Consider the following 22,047-nt stretch of genomic DNA (forward strand, 5'->3'; position numbering starts at 1 on the left):
GAATGGATGTCAGTACATTGAGCAGTGCACTTTAATTACAATTTTAATACACTAGAAGCGATTATGAAAGTACATATAAAGTTGTATTTAAGTACCACTTAAGTTGTTCCAAAAAATCACTCTTAATTGCAACTTATTGTATTTTATTTCAACTTAATATGTGATAAATTTGAAATCAATTACATATAATGTGTGTTAAGTACACCGAAAACATTGCATTTAATTCATAATTAAGTGTATTTAGTTTAAGTATATTATCTGTGTAATAAGTACACTTTATAAAAGTACACTAAAGTGCACTTTTTTTCACAAGGGCACTGTAGGCCATCCACCCTTACAGTACTTACAAATGTACACAACTGTAGCTACAGAATGTTCATGCAAATAAGTACATTGTAAGTACATTAATGTACATTGTAAGTACATGGTATCAAGTGCTTAGTAAGGTATGTAAGTAAATAGTTGTTAAGGCCACCTAATATAAAGTGGGACCCATATGATGTTTCATTATACAGTAAATATGGTGATTATCTCTAAGGTGGAACTCAATATATGATATTATATTGTGTTTCCAGTGAATTTGATCAAACAGTCGAGGAGAAGGTTTTTATTATTTCCAAGATCACTGTGACTTACAGTCTCTGACACCCAGACGTGTTTAGAGCAGAAAAACAATCATAGACAAAATGGCACAAACACAATAATGTTCTTAAACCCCTTAACAAATCCTGGATTATGATATGATTAATGCATCACAATCACACACACATGAATTATAAACCATTGATCAAACTAAATTAAGCTGATCATCATCAACACACCCTAACCCTAACCGTCACACATAGTGATCTCACTTTCTATATGAGGATTTATTACACACACACACACACACACACACACACACACACACACACACACACACACACACACACACACACACACACACACACACACACACTGATCTGACTGTCTATATAAGGATGTATTACACACACACACACACTACACACACACACACACACACACACACACACACACACTGATCTGACTGTCTATATTTTGAATATTCCGATCTAATATGATTTCTGACCTGTAAGGTTGCCAGAATAATAATCCTCCACGGTGTGTTAATAGGCCAGAGGAGAACTGGCACCCCGACTGAGTCTGGTTTCTCCCAAGGTTTATTTTTCTCCATCATGCCCTGATGGAGTTTTGGTTCCTTGCCACTGTCGCCTTTGGCTTGGCTTGCTCAGTTGGGGACACTAAAATTATGATTAAAGTTATTCAACTTATTATACAAATAAAATATATGAATTAGGTCTTATTTAATCCTATAAACTATAATACTGATCTGCCAACATTGTCTCTCTATGATAAATTAAAATAAGCTGATAACATCACTGTTTTCTCCAGAACGACTGTACAGCCAAATCTAATTTTGTCGCAATATTATCCTGTTTGACACTGTGAAGCTGCTTTGACACAATCGTGATTGTAAAAGCGCTATATAAATAAAGTTGATTGATATATAAGGATGTATTACACACACACACACACACACACACACACATACACACTGATCTCACTGTCTATATGAGGATTTATTACTCACACACTGATCTCACTGCCTGTACGAGGATTTATTACACACACATATAGTATTAATGTAATGAAGAGACTCTATATCATCTCACTGTCACTGATTTATCATGAGCTCAAACCATTATGGGTAGAATCTCTATCCTGACAGTTTCACTGATGATCCTGGCCAAAGCCTAAACCCAGGATAGAGCGGCTGAGTGAATGTGGTCTGGAGTGTGTGTATGAGGCTCATTGAGTCTCCAGAGACGCTGTAGAAGGACAGAGTTCCTGCTCTGTGATCCACATACACTCCTACTCTATTATCTTTACTGCTGATGGGCTTTACTGGAAGTTCAGTCTGTATGTTATTGTGTTTGAATGAGTAACTGGAGGGAGTGCAGAACAAACAACTCGACTGATCATTACCTCCAAACATACACTCATTACCCCGTCCCTTCCTGCTGATGCTCTTATATGACACTGATATCCACACATTATTACCACTCCACTCAATCTCCCAGTAAGAGCGTCCACACACACTCTCACTACACAACACCTGAGCCCAATAATCAAATCTGTCCGGATGGTCAAGATAGGGCTGGACTGGGCCAGTGACAGTAATCTCTCTGTTGTCCTCAGACAGACGGAGGCGATTATTCACTGTGTTCAGATCCAGATTGAGCCGAAATGAATCTGATGGAGAGAAAACACATCAGCATCAGGAATAATGAATCTGATCTTTTACTGTATCTGAACTCTTCATGTTCAATATATCAGCAGTGTCTCAGTTCAGTTTAATCATCATTCACATGATCAACTCTAAAACTCTTCTGTCATGTTTCCTCTTCTCCAGGAAGAACATGAACACACTCATGAGTTTTTCTGCTTGTGTTCTCAGTGACTTACATTGGAGGAAGTCGCTCCTGGTCTTGGGATCAGGGACTGTGGAAATCAACAGACATGAAGAGTGTGATTATCATCTCAAGAGAAAATGATCCTGCATCCATTGCTAACATGTGCGGAAATCATCCAACACTTCAGATATTTAGAGAAAGGTTCCTGCAGTCTCCAGAGCCCAAATCCTGACACAGGCACTATTGAGGGTTTGACACTATTGGCATGTCACCATATTAGATTTGGCTTCTGTAGACATGAACTGAACACAGATTTGACTGGAGATGGAATAGGACTCAGATTTCACTTTGTTCATCATAAAGTAATCGTATCGCTTCATAAGACCTTAAACTCCTTTATCAGTGTTTTCAAAGAGACACTGATTGATTAATAAATGTCCCATGCTCAATCCTTTGATTAGCCTATTGTCGAATGTATGATCTGTTTCTGTTGTGTTTTTGCATTCGTCAAAACAAAAAAAAACACAAGTTTCTCTGTCTTAGTTTCCCGCCACTTATCTGTTTCCTTGGTTACCCTCATTAGTTAATTCTGTTCCAGCTGTGTCCTGTTAATTAACTTGTTTTGGTTCCCTATTTAAGTTCATCCTCCTCACTCAGTCTTTGTCTGGTCACTGTTATGTTAACCCGTTGTGTTAAGCTGTGACGCTAAGAGCTTATTCTGTTATAAATTGTGTTTGTACTTGTATGGATATTGAACCTGTCTTCAGTAAATGTCATTTGAGCACCGTATATCCCTGTCCTTGTCTTCCTACCTGAGCTACACATGACACCTATATTATAATTATACTGTTAATTATGAACATTTCTGTGAATACATGGAAGTAGACATGTGCCGGTATACGGTAATATGATACATCACGATAATGGACATGCACAATATTGTCATGGCAGTCTGTTCCCTTTCAGTCAGTCACTTCGACATATGTTGGAAGGACTGACGAATTGGGGATCACTTCTGGGAGCCCCTATTAGCTTCGAGGTATAGAAAACGGGCCAATGAACATTGGCGTGCGTGCTTTACATATTGCACCCCGCCCCCGTGGCGTGGGTATAAAGCGGAAGCGATCGCCACGCACTGTTGTCATTCACTTCGAAGCCGAACGACATTGATGAAGCATCTGACTGCCTACATTCAGCGAGAGAGAGAGAGAGAGAGAGAGAGAGAGAGAGAGAGAGAGAGAGAGCGAGAGCGAGAGAGAGAGAGAAAGCATGTGCCAGGGGAAATCGCTTTTGTGTTGGCCAGACAGCACAAGACAGCGCGGCCGAGATCTCACTGCTGCTGACAGAGCTGCTGTTTTAACACCAAAACAGAGAAACTGAGCAAATTACACTACACACACACACACCACACACAGTTGGTTCGGTGGGAGTGTTCCTTTTTGGTGAGCGCAAATACAGGCTGCACTACAAAACCTGTATTTCTGCCGCGGTCGATCCCTGGGTGCTTCAGCACTAAAAGAGCAGATTTCCTCACAAAAAGAGCTACACGGGTGACGTTGCGTCTTTTTCAAGATGGCATTCCACCCGTGCGTTTCTGGATGCATTGTTCTCTGTCGCCCGCTGACGGTCACAAGTGCTGCATCACGTGCCTGGGCTTAGAACCATTGACCTGTTCATTGGCCCATTAGCTTTCCTGTAGCTCAAACAGTAGAGCATGGCGCTAGCAACACCAAGGTCATGGGTTCGATTCCCAGGGAAAGCAAGAATTGACAAAAAAAAAGTTACTTGAATGCAATAAAAGCGTCTGCCAAAATGCATAAATGTAGAACACGCTGACGGATGGCCGGGGTGACCTGAGGATTAAGTTTAGGGAAAACCCGCCGAGCGTTCTTCCGCGGGCCCTATTTCTTCACAAGCACCGCAAGCGGTGGTGCTTCCGGAGGATTCCGTTCAGCTCCTCTCATGGGCGTTCGATGGTGTCCTTTGGGGCACCCGCGGATGAGCAGATGTCAATAGCTGCATCTGAGGGGGAGTTTCAGTTCTCGGAGGATGAAGATTCGGCAGTACTGCCTCCCTCTAGGAGAGTGGCAATGATCGAGTCGGACCCCGAGTTGACAGCTATGCTTTGGGATATTGGCATTGGGATACCTTTAAACCTACCCATCACACACACACACACACACACACACGTTTATAAATCAATTTACCTTACACACATATATATTCAGACACATTTTGAACACGTAACTCAAACTCTTCCCTAAACCTACCCATTTGTTTATTATTTAAAAAAACAGGATAACAGGCTGATACAACTACAGTACAGGCACAATTTATTCAGAAAGTACGAATATTCCAAGTGTTCCGAGGCCAAACGATTGATTTGTGTGAAGAAAATCCCCAAAAGCAACATCGAGTCCATCCGCCAAAGATTAATAATACATTTCAAATATTGCCACCAGAAGAAACATAGGGTCAGATTTGACAGCATTGGCTCTCGTGTGTCTCGTGACCAATTGCTTCATTATGTCAGCTTTGATTGTAAAATGTCATTGGCTCTCGTGTGTCTCGTGAACGATCGCGTCATTTTAAACTTGTCGTATGTATCACTTGAATCAGAAATATTAACAAGTGCGTGTGTGTTCTGTTCACAAAGGGGCGCGATCATCATTTCAACGACTAGAAAATTAAGATCAACTCTGTTCTTCACATGAAGATATCGTATGACTTCAGAAGACTTGGAATGCAACATGAGTTAATACTTTTATACTGTTTTTGGTCAGTTTTTGCAATAAATACATGTGACTGTACATTTATTTGCCTGTTACGTGTTTTATATTGTTGAGAGTGGGTAGGTTTAGTTAGGAGTGGAGTTAGTTGCTCCAAAATATAAAATTAGGCTATAAATATTAATTCTGTGAGATCAGGTTGGCGGAATCACACGGCATAGACATACATGCGGAGATGATGGTTCGTTTAGGCGTCGACATACACGCGGAATCACACGGTGTAGACATACATGCAGATAGCTCAAAATGTGTACTACTACTTGTTTATAAATCACTCAATGAGCTAGGACCTCAATACATTGCAGATATGCTGATTAAATACAAACCCAAAAGATCCTCATTCCCTGAGGATGGCAGCCCACTTGTGATCCTTGGTGATTTCAACATCCACCTGGACAAACCGTATGCTACAGATTTTCACTCCCTTCTATCCTCATTCGATCTCAAACTCCTTACTACCTCACACACACACAAATCTGGCAACCAACTTGACCTCATCTACATACGCAACTGCACTACAGAAAACACTTTGGTCAAACCCTTACACTTCTCTGATAATTACTTCATCACATTTAATCTACATCTCACTACTCATATGCTTCCACCTCCTCTACCAGTTAGTTTCAGACGAAACCTGCGTTCTCTTCCTCCCTCTCACCTCTCCTCCGTTGTGTTGATAACCGTCACGAGGACGAGGACGTGCTGAAGCTCTCATTGCTTAAATTAGCTCAAAATTACTATCATGTGTAAGTAATTACCTTGGCAAACTATACATCATTAAAAAGATCTAAGACTAAAGTTTAATTTTGTTACCTCTGTTTTATTCTCAAAGTCTTATAGTGACCGTAATGTGTGTATATGTGCCAGGAGTTATGAATATGATCTTGGGCGTCGCTACCTTTTGATTGTAATATGCGCGTCATTTGCTCCCATTCATAAAATACTCCTCTTTGGTCGTCATGAATACACTCGACAAAACAACTTCAGGGCTTTTACTTCAAATGTGTGCAGATGTGGAGAAATATTGATAGATTCTCACATGTTTGAGTCAAATTTCTATACAGAGAAGTATTATTTATTCAATCTTTATCCAAAATCCGCGGATGTGTGATTATGAGCGCAATAGACTGTGATATGCTGTGTTTTCAGTTCAACCTGGCAGCCGGAGGGCGCTGGAAAGCTGTACTACTGAAAATTCACCCCTTATGGAACACATGAAGAACAGACACACCATGTGACATTCAGGAAGTATCTGACATGACCAAAGCTGCTTTCTAGCGATCGTCAGATGGCTATTTTATGGCAGATAGACACGTTTTAAGACAATAAACACACAATCGCGGCAATATATGGTTGGTCTGTGTTCTTTATGCCATGTTGGGTGGTTTCATAATAGATGATATTTATAATGCAATGCTATTCCACATAGCTTTTAGCATTGTTTATTTTCTGTCAGATTTTTTGACCCGAAGCTATATGAGATCACATATTTTTATATAAAACACTCTACATATAAAATATAAAGTGATATGAAGCAAGTTTTGAATAAAACATGATTTTAATCGTATAAATTGTTGTTTTGCTGGTGTGCTAAGCTAACATGCTAGCTTGCCCTAGATGCACCTGCCACTGAGTAAATACTTTATTTTTATGAACATTTTCTAAATGTAAAACTACTGAAATGCTTATTTGGACGAAATGCATTCAATAGAGTCTCAGTGAGGGTAAAGTGAGAGGTTTGATTTAGAAATGAGGTTTGAATAGAACAGTTTGAATAGAGAATCGTTAGTAATTATAATGCAGACAAAAGAATAATAATTGGAGCCATAACCAGTCCGCAGAAGTGTGAATGTGTGTTGGGGAGACAAACTGAATGGGGCAGTTTGCACCTCTAAACAATAGAGGCAATACAGCGACTGAAAGCTGAAGACATGGCAATAAACATCAGTTGATATTTCAGCGATATCTCAAAATAAAATCACATGAAACGATCTTGTAAAACGTTTAATAAAATTCAGAGTTTTAGACTGATCATCTTCAGATCTGAAATATAACATGGTCAGACTTGTGGCTTTAGCTGTAGTGCATTTCTAGATTTCTCCAAGGCCCACTTCAATTTTATTTTCATAAAGATATTTCATACAAATAAATTTCTAATAACTTTACAAAACTTTGAAGCTTATTATAGCTTTTTTTGATTATAAAAAATATTATCATTTTGACTTTACAGTAAACTGCTAGGTGTCTGCTTTCAAATGAGACCATAATTATGCTTTTAGTGCAAAGGATTCACAAACTGTATTTGTTTTAGTCTGAGTATACATTTCTTAGGATTTTTTCAAAATTTGGAAGTCAGCTTAACAGGTTAACCTCTTGTCTAGATACTATCTGCCCTCTGTCTTCTAGGCCAGCTCGCGCTACTCCCTCTAACCCTTGGTTATCTGATGTTCTTCGTGAACACCGGACCAAACTTAGGGCAGCAGAGAGAAAATGGCGCAAATCAAACGACCCATCTGACCTGAGTAAGTATCAATCTCTGCTCATTTCCTTCTCACAGGACGTCCATACAGCTAAATCCTCATATTTCCACAACAAAATCAACACCACCTCAGACTCACGCACACTTTTCAGAACTTTCACCTCTCTCCTCTGTCCCCCTCCACCACCTCCCACCACCTCTCTTTCTGCAGACGATCTTGCCCATTTTCTCACAGATAAAACCACAATCATCAGCAGTCAGTTCCCACCTCCACACACACACACACACACACACACAATTTTGAATCAGCCACAGCCAAACATCTTCTCTCCTCCTTCTCTACACTCACTGAGGACGAAGTATCTAAACTTCTCCTCTCCAGCCATCCCACTACCTGTCCTCTAGATCCCATCCCCTCACATCTCCTACAAGCCATCTCCCCTACACTCTTACCAGCACTCACACACATCATCAACACATCTCTCTCCACCGGCATCTTCCCTACCACATTCAAGCAGGCTCAGGTAACCCCACTGCTTAAAAAACCCACATTAGACACATCACTTGTAGAGAACTACAGACCTGTTTCTCTCCTACCATTCATTGCGAAAACACTTGAAAGAGTTGTTTTCAACCAGGTCTCATCTTTCCTCTCACAGACTAATCAACTGGACGTAAACCAGTCAGGCTTCAAAAAGGGCCACTCAACTGAGAAGGCATTACTGTCAGTTACTGAAGCCCTGCGGCTGGCTAAAGCGGCATCCAAATCATCAGTCCTCATCCTCCTTGATCTGTCTGCTGCCTTTGACACTGTGAATCATCAGATTCTTCTGTCCACCCTCTCATCTCTGGGCATCACAGGGACTCCTCTCCACTGGTTTGAGTCCTATCTCAAAGGTAGGTCTTTTAAGGTTGCCTGGAGAGGAGAGGTATCCAAAACACATCAACTGACCACGGGGGTTCCTCAGGGCTCAGTGCTTGGACCTCTCCTCTTCTCCATTTACACTACATCACTGGGACCCATCAATCTTTCAGGCACATGGTCTCTCATATCATTGCTATGCTGATGACACACAGCTCTACCTCTCATTTCAACCAGATGATCCCACAGTAGCTGCACAAATCTCAAGCTGTCTGGCGGACATCTCGGCATGGATCCCACCAGAAGCCTTCGCTCAGCTAATGAGCGAAGGCTTGTGGTACCATCACAGAGAGGCATGAAATCCCTCTCTCGAACTTTTTCTTTCATTGTTCCGGGTTGGTGGAACGATCTTCCGTCCTCCATACGCACAACAGAATCACTCACTTCGTTCAAAAGACAGGTAAAAACTCATCTCTTCCATGAGCACTTAATCTTACATTAAAAAAAAAAAAAAAACCTCTTTCCTCCTCTATTTCTCCCTTCTTCTTTCCTTTTCTGGTCTTTGCTTCTCTGAGCAGTGTACAAATCTTAGTATTTAGGGCACTTTTTGTGTTTCGTTGCCTCTTGACGGATCGCTTCTTGTTCTCCTGAGTTGTAAGTCGCTTTGGATAAAAGCGTCTGCTAAATGCATAAATGTAAATGTAAATGAAAAAACATCACCTGCAGCTCAATCTAGCAAAGACTGAGCTGCTTGTTTTCCCTGCTAACCCCACCATACAACACGATTTTACCATCCAGCTAGGTTCATCTTTGATTACTCCTTCAGGGTCGGTCAGAAATCTTGGAGTAATCTTTGATGACCAGCTGTCCGCAAGATATTGAATTCAAGTTGATTCATCAAATCATTTCGATAAACCGATATGTTTTATTTGCATTTTATGTATTGTGAGATTATGGATAATTTATTTATTATTTTGCTGTAAAGCACTTTGGTCCACTTTGGTTGTTTAAAAGTGCTTTATAAATAAAGTTTGATTGATTGATTGAAACCCGCGAACACATTTTACGTAGCACTAGCGAAATAAGACGTAAGGCTGTATCGCCGCAATGCTTTATCGTATTCAGACCAAACATAATACATGTCAGCACAAGCATGTCCTGAGACAACATGCAGCGTTTCGGAGCAGTGCCACGTACTGGTACGGAGATAAGAAAAGCGGCTATTTTGGCATTTTTTGGTGAACCCTTTGTCCAAAAATCATAAAAGTGGCCTCGATAGATTCCGAATTTCACACAGAAAGCACAGAAAGACAACAGAACAGCAGAGAATACGGTGAGTTGTGTTGCCTCTAATACTGCTGTCATGATGCGCTGAACTAGTTCCTACAGTATATAAAAAAATATTGAATCTATTCACAGGTCTTTCTCTTTTCATTATTGAAGCTTGACCTTGTTGTCATACCTTATTTTATAGATTCACAATGAACTTCTGTTTGCTTTGCATTTATCAGTTACCAATAATAATTATGAATTAATTAATTAATTATTAATAATTATTATTAAGGGATATACATTTTGAAGTTGGTAAAGACATTATTTACATTAATCATTTCGTTTGCAGGGATGACAGAGGTCTTTCTTCAGAAATGCCATGCTAGCATGAGCTTAACAGTGTTTGTGTTTTAAGTTGATGATTTATTGTTTGTGTGAGACTTTTTTTGTATTTTATGTTAGCTTTATTTTTAAATGTCCTATTGGTTTTCATACAGAAAAAGTACATTTCACTTGTTCAAGGCTTTGGATTATAAATTCAATATGATTAGGTACAATAGTCTACATTTGATATACACTGCGTCTTTAAGGTCTATTTGTAAAAAAGGAAATAACACATTCATCAGTATATAAAGTCAAATGGGAAATGCTTTACAACATTATTAATAGCCACACCTTTAAGGAAATATGGTTTTAAATACAAACATTGACTGTGTGATTGAAGCAAATTTTATATATTTAAATAGATAAACATTAATGCAAAGTCACATTAATAGCACTTACCTGAAGAGGGTATGGGGCCGATAGTGTCACTGGCTTCACTCACTCCCACTTTACCCACTATCCTGTAGCGGATCGAGTACTGCTGTCCAAACTCCAATCCAGTCAGAGTAAAGTCTTCATCAGGTGTGTCTATGACATGCCACTGTTCCTCTGTCAGCTGCCGGTGCTCCACTCTGTACTGCACAGTTTCTCCAGTTGGGGACTTCTGCAGTTTCAGGGTCACACTGCTCCTCAGGACATCCTTCACTTCTGGTCGGGGAGGCTTCGACACGGGCTGGAACTGTGTGTCTGTCAGCTTCCCTTTTTCATACAGATGGATGGAGGAGCCTGGACTGGATGGATCGGAGATGGCAGACATAATGAATCGGTATCTCTTTTTATCTTTATTAGCCTCTGAAAAACTTCTGAAAAGAGATAAGTTCTCTCTCATCTTGGAGATGAAATCAGGATTCTTGAACCACTCTTTTGGTGTCTTTTCCTCATCTTGCACTTTAAACTCTTCAGATTCCAGAAACCCCTTCAGGGTTGAAAGATACGGGTCTTTATATGTCAGAGATGTGAAGGTCAAGCACACCACAACATCAATTCTAGGATCAAGGAGGATGGTGTTGAGACTGTTTGAGTCTTGAGTTTTAATTCCCTCCAGCACAATGATGTGAAAAGTCAAGAGGTCAAGTTCAGCCTGTGTATCATCTAACCACTGGTTAAGCCTGTCAGCTGTAAAAGGGGAGCTGTTGTAGTGGATCAGGATGTCTTCCAGTGACTTCTCCTCCGTCTCTCCTCCTCGTATAGCAGGCAAGACCCTGGCCACTGCTTGCATGAGCATCATTTGGTAAATGCTGAATGAGCTCTGAAATAAGTGCAGCCTCTCTTTGATATCATTGAAAGCATTCAGCATCTGTTTGGTTCTGTTTGAGAGGTCATTGCATGTCCTCTCTACTTCTCCCAGATCTTCTATTATAGCTTCAGTTTTGGAGACCAGATGTGTGGTGATTCCTCTCTCCAACCGAGCAGCATTAGGATCCAGTAGAGAAAGAGGATAGAGCCAGACTCTTATTGGAACTGCATTCTGTGGATTCTCCTTCAGGTGACTGGGGAGCTTCTTGTACACGTCTACGGCCTCCATGAAAGTGGTGGGGTTCTGTTCAAGGTGGAAGTCACCATGAAATGTGCAATGAATGCTCTTAGCATTTTTCTTATGCCCATCTGTCATTTCCACAGCTCCTTTTCCCTCAATAGAAAATCCAGGGAGGCTCTTGACCATGACCTTCAGTTCTCCCTCAATCTTCTGCTTTTCTTCTTCTTTTGAAACTGTCCAATCAAACACCATGAAGGCCTGAGCTCCGTAGAGTACAGCCGTGACCACATGAGTTGCAGTTTTCTGATCAAACACCTGAGGGTAGGTGATCTTTCCCAGCTGAGTCATAGTGAGCTGATCAAATCTCGAGGTTTCACTGTAATTCATTGTTACTCTGGACTGTTGGTTTGAGGATTTGGTGTCACGCAGAAACTTGGCAGATCCTCCCACCTCCACCAGCCCTCCTAAGAAGCTGGCCTTCAGGGAAGCACTTACATCCAGGAGACTGGCCTTACTAGAGAGAGAGTCGGAGCTACTGAACTTCAAATCTGTCATGAGCTGTGGACGGGAGTCTAAATTTTTACTCACTGACTTCTTATCCCACAGAGTAACACCTGAAATGAGAAATGATTTTAAACCTCTGGACCCTAAAGGCTTGTTTATACTCAACGCGTCCGCTTGAGCACAAGGGTGTGCGCGGCAAAAATGACGTCAACGCGGAGGGGGCGGCCGTGCGCGTTGGGTTCGCAAGACCTCATTTCACCTGGCGGTGTGCAGCGCATTTTTTGTAACTCCGCGCGCAGCTCCGCATCCGAAGATGAACGAGTTCTCTGCGAATCTAACCAAGCATGACATCTCATCACACCGGCCCCCAGTTTGCACATACAAATTAGATATCTATACTAAATATATATATATATATATATATATATATATATATATATATATATATATATATATATATATATATATATATATAATATCTAATATATTATAGATTATATCTAGTTTATAGATATAGATTAGATATATATTAGATTATATCTAATATATAATACTAAATGAGCCTACAGAAGCAGAAATAATCCACTTTAAATAAAGATCCGTGTTTAATCAAACAAATAAATAAATCACGACATTAAAGTTTAGTGAAATTAGGAAATATTTAAGAGATTGTTAATTTAGTGCATATTTTGTTCTCATGTCACAAGTAATAATTTCAAGCCAAGGTTTACTGAGTTTTACACGATTCTTTAGTAGTGTGGTTTTTGGTGAAATGCACTAAAATAAATATCATCACCTGTGTACATTAGCCCACTTCTTCTCAATGCTTCTCAAAGAATAACACAACGGCGAGCGCGGCAAGTATAGACGCCTCGTCTGTTTGGGGAGGAGCGTGCGCAGTCAGCGGAGGCTCGCACAACGAAGCCAGGCGAAAGTATAAACAAGGCTTAAGGCTATTTTGTAGCTCTGAAGAAATTTGTGATTTTTTTCAGTTGCTTTAAAGCATTTTAATAGCTAAAGTCTGGTTACACTGTATTCAGCACAAACAGGGCTACAGTATTATATGAGCAACTTGTACATAAAAGTTTTGGTAACACTTTAGAATAATGTTCAGTTGTGAGTAATTTATAAGGGATTTGTTAATGATGAACTAACCCTTGTATACACGTACGGATAATTTGTAACGGTAATAGAGCTTTGTAAATTATTTATTCATGCACTAACAGGTGTTGAACACTGTGTAGTGTGTACTTTAATGTAAATGCGGACTGGTGAGGGTATAGAAATCTGTCTTCTCTTACACACATGGAGTCTTTACCCTGCACCTTATGTGAGCTTCACTGGAGGGTAAACCAGTTCACATTATCACTAGATCCATCACAGAACACAAGTCTGACCCATTGAGTGAAAGGATTTAACTGCACTGCAATCCCCTGACTTTAAGTAATTCTAAAATGTTTATTAATTTGACAACTAGAAATTTGTCATTGTTTTAAAAAAAATAGCTTTAGCATAAATGCATTTTTGTGGGTTTTAACATACCAGCTTATAAATCAATCAATCAATCAATCAATCAATCAATCAATCAATCAATCAATCAATCAATCAATCAATCAACCAACCAACCAACCAATTAATCAACCAATCAATCAATCAATCAGTCATCTTTATTTCTATCGCTCTTCTCCAGCGCCGATTGTGTCAGAGCAGCTTCAGTGTTAAACAGGACAATACTGCAGCAGAATTAGATTTGGCTGTACAGTCGTTCTGGAGAAAACAGTGATGTTATCAGCTTATTTTAATTTATCACAGAGAGACAATGCTGGCAGATCTGTATTATAGTTTATAGAATTAAATAAAACCTAATTAATTAATTTTATTTGTATATTTAGTTGAATAACTCTGATCATAATGTTAGTGTCCCCAACTGAGCAAGCCAAGCCAAAGGCGACCAAAGGAACCAAAAAAATTTCATCAGGGCATGATGGAGAAAAAAAGCTTACAACTTTAATGATGCATCAATAAATTACATATTCATTATTTACTAATGGTTTAATAATCAATGTTCATGATTAACAATTGTTTAATGAGATTATGTGCCGATATCATTTTTTCGTGTTGCGATTAATTGCTGAAGCATTTATCATGGTATACGATATTATCACGATATTGAAATGAGTTGCAAAAAAAGTGTTGTCATAGCATAACAGCTTTAAGAACTATTTTTGTGATAAAAATAAATAAATGAATGTTTAAATACAATGCACCAAAAATATATACAGCTCTGGAAAAAATTAAGAGACCACTTAACATTGAGAAATCAATGTTACGTAAGTGGTCTCTTAATTTTTTTCAGAGCTGTAAAAGTACAATTTTCAAACAGATTAAAGTGCAAAAGAATTAGGCTACAAAGAACAACAGGTAGGCTTACAAATTACAATAAGGTCTCATTATTTAATGCATTAACTAAGATTGAGCAATAGCTACATTTGTTACAGAAAGTATAATGTTTTTGGTAATGTTAGTTAAGAAATACTGATTATTGTTAGTTTTATCTTAGGTCCATTAAAAACTTCTTTTGATTTTGATTTTAATGTTATTAAACAGTAACTAAGAAATTAACATTACTTAGAATAATTAATTCTTTTTAAGTACTTTTCATTGCCAGTTTCAATAATGAATTAAATAGTCAAAAAATCTAATCATTGTGGCATGTTGTAGTCCAGATTAAAGCATAAAAATGTTTAAGTTTGAAAATAAATAGCCTGTTAAGTCTTTAAGTATTAAGTATTTGGTGCTGTGATGAACAACATTGAGATTACAACAACAAATGGCTGTTTTAAAAACTACACTAGCGGTTGCTTTTGTTTCCGGGGTAATCACAGCATTCTTCTGTTCCATCAGCGCCCTCTGCTGTCACTGAGCGGCACTTCAGCAGCGCGTCTCCTTCACTCGTGCTTCTCATTTACATCTGAGCGCGTGTCCCTTTGACGGAGAATATTCTTGAGTGCATTATAAAAAATGTAATAATTGTTAATAAATTATTATTTATGATATTTTGAAGTGCCCACGATAACAATAGCGTGCATATTCATTATCGTGAAGTATCACAATACCGAAAATCGGCACATGTCTAATTGAGATAATGGTACGCTGACATTTCAGTGATTAATAATATATTAACTAGTAACTTAATAACTATTTACTAAGGATCTGCTTGATTATTTTATGATATGCATTTTTTTAAATATAACATATGGCATATTTTCTAATTGTTAGGATATTACTTAATCAATTATGAATGTATAGTCATGATTTGTAAATGATTAGTTTATCATGATCTAATAACTTATAAATAGTTTATAACTGAATCTACAAAAGACAAAAAAGAAAAAATGTAACATTTATGAAATGCATTGTATTTTTTGTAAATCATTAGTTCATCATTAACTAATCAATTGTAAATTACTTATAACTGAATCTACTAAATATAAGTAAACTAATTAACATATCAATCATTAAGCGCATAGTCATGTTTCATAAATCATTAGTTAATCATTTACTAATCACTTGTAAATGACTTGTAACGGAATTTTCAAAACATTCATAAAATGTGAGCATATCACTTGATAATCATTTATGAATATTTTGTAAATTATTAGTTCATCATTAACTAACCACTTATAAATTACTTACAACTGAACATTATAAAATGTTACCAAAAGTTGGTAGTTTGAGAAAAGTATTTTTTTGCATAGTTTTTGAAAAAAATAAAATGTTAAATCAATTAAATAAGGGCATCTAAATCACTTTTAACATTTGTTCACAAGGCTTTTCAGAACTGGGTGTTGTTGCATAGAGTTTTTTCTTCAAAACAATGTGAAAACCATTTTAATCACTCATTTATAAAAAACAATACAGGCATTTAACTTTTGTAAGACACTTATTGTCAAAATGCTGTATGCGGGGAGGGCGTGGATCATCATGAATAATGCTGAGATTCACGGACCCAATGGACATCGCTGTTCTGAGATTTTCAATTTGCAATTTTCTCACTCAAACAACCAACCTACTGCTGCTTGTGCTTTAAGAGGGAAACGCTGCCCATAACTGCTTGTCTAGGATCTGTAATCCTCTGTAAGAATTCGTAATAAAAGCATATTATTAATGTAAAGGCGCTAGCAAATGATCCAGTGTGTATCTGTATTTGCACTCGTGAAATGATTACATTTCCAACGTGTTTTCACCTCAGTGAGTATGTAGCCAGTCACAGACATGTTTGTAGATATTCCTGGCTGCATGTCATTATCTATGACATGATTTACTCTTATCATCTGATCGTGGTTGAGTCTCTCTATTAGTGTTACTCGATCTTAGCGCTGCATTTGATACTATCGATCACAATATTCTTCTGAATAGACTCGAGTTATGTTGGCATCAGTGGAACTGCATTGGCATGGTTTAAATCGTCCTTATCTGACCGTTATCAGTTTGTAGCAGTAAATGAAGAGATGTCACACCGATCACAAGTTCAGTATGGGGTACCGCAAGGCTCAGTGTTAGGACCGCTGCTCTTCACCCTGTATCTGCTCCACTGGGAGATATCATTAGGAAGCATGGCGTTAGTTTTCATTGTTATGCTGACGATACTCAGCTCTATATTTCCTCACGCCCTGACGAAACCTACCAATTCACAAGATTAACGGAATGCATAACTGATATAAAAAATTGGATGAATAGTAATTTTCTGCAACTTAATTCAGATAAAACTGAATTTTTAATTATTGGACAGAAAAGCTCCACAAGTAGTAACCGAGAATACTGTCTAACACTTGATGACTGCTCTGTCAAGCCCTCGTCGTCAGTGAGGAACCTGGGTGTGCTCTTTGATACCAATCTTTCATTTGAAAGCCACGTTTCTAGCATCTGTAAAACCGCATTCTATCATCTTAAAAATATATCTAAATTACGGCACATGCTTTCAATGCAAAATGCTGAACAGTTAGTACATGCGTTCATGAGCTCAAGGCTAGATTATTGTAATGCTCTACTGGGTGGTTGCCCTGCTCGCTTAATAAACAAACTCCAGCTGGTCCAAAATGCAGCAGCTAGAGTTCTTACTAGAACCAGGAAGTATGATCATATTAGTCCAGTTCTGTCAACACTTCACTGGCTCCCTATTAAACATCGCATACATTTTAAAATCTTGCTTATTACTTACAAAGCACTAAATAGTTTAGCTCCCCGGTACTTAAGCGAGCTCTTAACGCATTATACCCCATCACGTCTATTGCGGTCTCAAAACTCTGGCCAGTTGATCATACCTAGAATATCTAAATCAACTGCAGGCGGTCGATCATTTTCCTATTTAGCTCCTAAATTGTGGAATAGTCTTCCTAGCATTGTTCGGGAAGCAGACACACTCTGTCAGTTTAAATCTAGACTAAAAACACATCTCTTTACTATGGCACACACACAGAACATTATTAACTTTCATTATTCAGATCAATTGACTGATTGTTCGGCTGCATTAACTAGGTCAGCCGGAACCGGGAACACTTCCCATAACACCTGATGTACTCGTTACATCATAAGTAGAGTGGCATCTACGCTAATGTTAGTCTCTCTGTTTATCCCGAGGTTTATCCCGGATCTGGGCCCTGTCCGGATCGGATGGTGGACCTGCCTGGACATGACCAGCTCATCCTGGAGTGTCTGCTGAGCCGTGTCAAATGGTGTCTCCTCCGAATTTGCCTCACCGGCACGACATGCTCAATAAACCCGTCTCCGGCGCAATAATTCCGATCTTTCATGTATTCATACTCTTGTGTAATCGACGCCCCATCCTAAATAAATCTGTCTCTTCCGGGATACCCTGAAATGTTGAATATTCCAATCTAATATGATTTCTGACCTGTAAGGTTGCCAGAATAATAATCTTACACGGTGTGTTAATAGGCCAGAGGAGAACTGGCACCCCGACTGAGTCTGGTTTCTCCCAAGGTTTATTTTTCTCCATCACGCCCTGATGGAGTTTTGGTTCCTTGCCACTGTCGCCTTTGGCTTGGCTTGCTCAGTTGGGGACACTAAAAATATGATTAAAGTTATTCAACTTATTATACAAATAAAATGTATGAATTAGGTCTTATTTAATTCTATAAACTATAATACTGATCTGCCAACGTTGTCTCTCTATGATAAATTAAAATAAGCTGATAACATCACTGTTTACTCCAGAACGACTGTACAGCCAAATCTAATTTTGTCGCAATATTATCCTGTTTGACACTGTGAAGCTGCTTTGACACAATCGTGATTGTAAAAGCGCTATATAAATAAAGTTGATTGATTGATTGATTGATTGATTCATAACTGTTTGAATCTTTATCTGAGGATTGAACACAGACGCGGAAGAGAAGCCAATGCTGAATAAAGTCGTAGTTTTTGTTATTTTTGGACCCAAATGTATTTTGGATGCTTCAAGAGACTCTAATTAACCCACTGATGTCTCATATGGACTACTGTGATGATGTTTTTATTCCCTTTCTGGACATGGACAGTATAGTGTGCATACACTTGCATACGCTCTCGGACTAAATATAAAATATCTTAAACTGTGTGTGAAGATGAACGGAGGTCTTACGGGTGTGGAGCGACATTAGGGAGAGGAGTTAATGACAGACATTAAGTTTTTGGGGGAACTAACCCTTTAAAGTTAACGAGGCTCTGCAAGAGGAACTGGACCTCTCACTGTTTTCATACGAATGACATAAACAGAGACTATATTTGTTTATATAAATGACTAAATTTAAAAGTAGACATTCCAGACTTTCTAAACAGATATCTGTCGTGTCTGTGTTCTGTGTTCTTCTGAGTTCTGAGTATATTTTCACACTCATTTTAGACAGGACTTCACAGCGAGACAGATGGGAGAATGCTCATCCTGTGTGTTTTCTTTATTTAGCGGAAAGAACAACATTTAGTTTTTATGTGGAGTGTACATGAATAAAAGTAGACACTTTAAGCTTTTACAGACATATCGTTCATGCCTGTGAGACCAAAAATGTATTTGCATTTGATAAAATACAAAGTATTTGGTAACACTGTATTTTAGGGTTCAGTTATTAACTAGTGTCTTATGATCAGGCATATTTCTAGGATATTGGCTGTTTATTAGCACTTATAAAGCTCATATTAATGCCTTATTCTGCATGAGCTTATTCTACATCCCTTAATCCGACCCAATACCTAAACTTAAACGCTACAAAACTACCTTACTAACTATTAATAAGCAGTAAATTAGGAGATTATGAGGCAGAAGTCGGAGTTAATAGTGAATATGTGTTCCCCATACTAAAATGTTTAAGAGTATTTTAAGTTGTTTTCAATGTTGCCACAGTTACTTTGAAAAAGTAATCTGATTACTGATTACTCCTTTAAAAATTAACTTAGTTACTTTACAGATTACTTGATTTTAAAAGTAACTAAATTAGATTACAAGTTACTTTATTAGTTACATTCAGGAGTTGCCGACAACACCGCCGGCGCGTCAACATAGAAATGACAACCGTTTTTGGCAACACACTTTATTGCATTTATGCCCGAGACTGACGGCCCGACTTTTTTTTACGCCCCTTTTTTAGGCTTCTCCTTCGTTTTATATTTATTTTAATAATTAAAAGGAATAATGAGATGTGCTGCTGGAAACAACATGAGACCATGATAGCGTGCGCCACTGTCAAGATATGGCTCGCGCAGGGTTAAAGAGTCCGTTTCTTCAGAGCAGCTGCTAGAGTTATGGCCTTTTTACTACTGGTTCCTTCATTCATTTTCTCTGACCAGGTCTATCTGATTGCGAAATGACCAGGAGTAGGCCTAATGCCTTCCGAGAGTCTTTCGAGACGTATTTGATTCCGATCACTCAAACAAACCAATTCAGAAGGTGCATGAAAGCATTTCAAACTAAACCGGACAAATGTAAATGTATCTGGTTGTTTAAACCGCATGTGTAAATTTTACTTCTGGCAAATAATTAAAAAATAAATGTGTGAGAGCGTGTTATGGTGTAGTCAGATAGATATGACGGTGCTACTGCAACATCGCTGCAAATGAGTAAAGCAAGCCAACGCATATGGCCGTAAATGAAACTTTAAAATAAGTCACACAAAACACAATCATCTTCAGTATAAATTAATGAGACTAATGATCTGACCAGTGCGTAGGTCACTCTCTCTCATATTGCGATCTTTGAATTTGAAATGAGCTGCTGAATAAAATACTGGAATCTTTTGCTTTGATGTGAACTCTGTTAAATGAGCATATACCGCGGGAATTGAAGACCGGATTTATATTAATTTTTCTGAAATGTAAGGTAGGCTATAAGACAACCTGCATGTACTTTTTTTCTTCTTTAGATTGTGTAGCCTGTTTCGTTTTTTGTGAGCGCCGTTGCGAGCAGTATATAGCCTATCAGCCTGCCTCAGCTCGTCAAAAATGCCTTTGTGGTGGTATAATAACTAGCCTACTTTGTTTTTAATGTCAAAGTAGTTATATTTCGTTTCGTTTCTTTATTAAGTTCATTTAGAAAAATGTTTAGAGCAATTTTTTGTTTGTTAAATTAAAGTTTTAATTTTTTTATGTGACGACCCAGTGAGTTAACTGCATGTTTAATAGCCTAGTCTCTCAATCCAACTCTTGAATTGTCTTGCCTTTATAAACTTTAATTTAACAAACAAAAAAAAATAGCTCTGAACATTTTTCTAAATTAGGTTAATAAAGAAACGAAACGAAAAATAACTACTTTGACATCAAAAACAAAACTGAACTATTTTAATGGCTGCAACAATGTAAAAAAAAAAAATTTAAAATAAAAAACACGGCTCCAGCCGGACTCGGGCTGAGAATTTTGATAAGCTGTCGGTTTTTACAAGGAAAATGACTAAAGTAACTCACAGTGACTTGGATAAGTAACTTTAATCTGACTATTGGTTTGGAAATAGTAACGCGTTAGATTACTCGTTACTGGAAAAAAGTAGTCAGATTAGAGTAACTGGCATCACTGGTTGTTTAACACTGTCATGAGGACAAATCCAGCAAAACGCGCAGGGGTGTTCTTTGGGTTCAGAGGGTTAACAGTCCGGTATGAGGATGCAATGGACTGTGACGAAATATACAGGTTTTATTGTGTTGTTACACAAGTACTAGTGATGCAACATTTGGCTAAGAGGGGAAAATAATCTTTTATTTATTTATTTTAGGTACAGTACAGCACCTGGCATGAAGGAATCCTCACGGCAGTCATACAGCATCCCAGGATACAGAGGTCTTCCTAGAGCTGCCACTTCAATGGGCGCTGATGCCATGGCTGCAGTAAATAACAGTGAACAATGGGGATATTTATACATTTGAAGTTTAATAAGGACTTCTTTATCATTCTAAAGTTATTTTGACGCGTTACTGATTTCATTAGTTCTCACATTGTTTTAGCATTCATTAAAATGTAATCTAATCTGGTGTTTAAAAAAAAAATCCATGAGTAAATAAAGCCATAAATCCTTCCTTCACTGAATGCAATGCATTCAATAATTTCTAACCGTTGTCTGCGGTGAAGTGACATCTGCATCTGATTAGTTTGAGGATATATTTGAGTTCCTAATGCATTTTGAGTCTTCCTGCAATACAGTCGAGATCTAAACAGCTCATAATCTGCAGGTGGCTGTTCACACTGTCATAACACTGCCTGTTCGTATCATTTTAAAGCGGTGTCTCACCTGGGCTCCTTGTGTGTATTCGGTATATTGATGAATGAAGTCGTCTGGTACGCTCTTCAGTTGAAGTCTGAAGTC

General features: G+C 38.3%; 1 protein-coding gene across 2 annotated transcripts; it reads right to left on the reverse strand.

The window, feature by feature from the left end:
• Positions 1 to 898: 898 nt before the first annotated feature.
• LOC137048993 (neoverrucotoxin subunit beta-like) lies at positions 899 to 22,027 on the reverse strand. 2 transcript variants are annotated; one of them, XM_067427376.1, is made up of 5 exons: positions 21,973 to 22,027; positions 21,474 to 21,566; positions 10,621 to 12,312; positions 2,488 to 2,523; positions 899 to 2,274 (listed from the first exon to the last, which is right to left on the reverse strand). In XM_067427376.1, the coding sequence occupies exons 2-5, from the start codon at positions 21,562 to 21,564 to the stop codon at positions 1,739 to 1,741; spliced, it is 2,355 nt and encodes a 784-aa protein (XP_067283477.1). In that variant the 5' UTR covers positions 21,565 to 21,566; positions 21,973 to 22,027; the 3' UTR covers positions 899 to 1,738. The 2 variants fall into 2 exon arrangements, with proteins under 2 accessions (XP_067283477.1, XP_067283478.1); XM_067427377.1 differs by lacking the exon at positions 21,973 to 22,027 and adding an exon at positions 18,117 to 18,288 and having other exon boundaries at positions 21,474 to 21,555.
• Between the last annotated feature and the right edge of the window lie 20 nt (positions 22,028 to 22,047).

This window comes from Pseudorasbora parva, chromosome 20 (genome assembly GCF_024679245.1).
Source record: "Pseudorasbora parva isolate DD20220531a chromosome 20, ASM2467924v1, whole genome shotgun sequence".
In the NCBI taxonomy this organism is placed as follows: Eukaryota; Metazoa; Chordata; class Actinopteri; order Cypriniformes; family Gobionidae; genus Pseudorasbora; species Pseudorasbora parva.

Coding starts and splice junctions, on each gene's coding strand:
- LOC137048993 (XM_067427376.1), bottom strand. CDS start 21,564: ATGGCATCAGCGCCCATTGAAGTGGCAGCTCTAGGAAGACCTCTGTAT. Junction 2,524..10,620: donor CGGCCCCATACCCTCTTCAG/GTAAGTGCTATT, acceptor TGATTTCCACAG/TCCCTGATCCCAAGACCAGG. Junction 2,275..2,487: donor CAGGAGCGACTTCCTCCAAT/GTAAGTCACTGA, acceptor TCTCTCCATCAG/ATTCATTTCGGCTCAATCTG.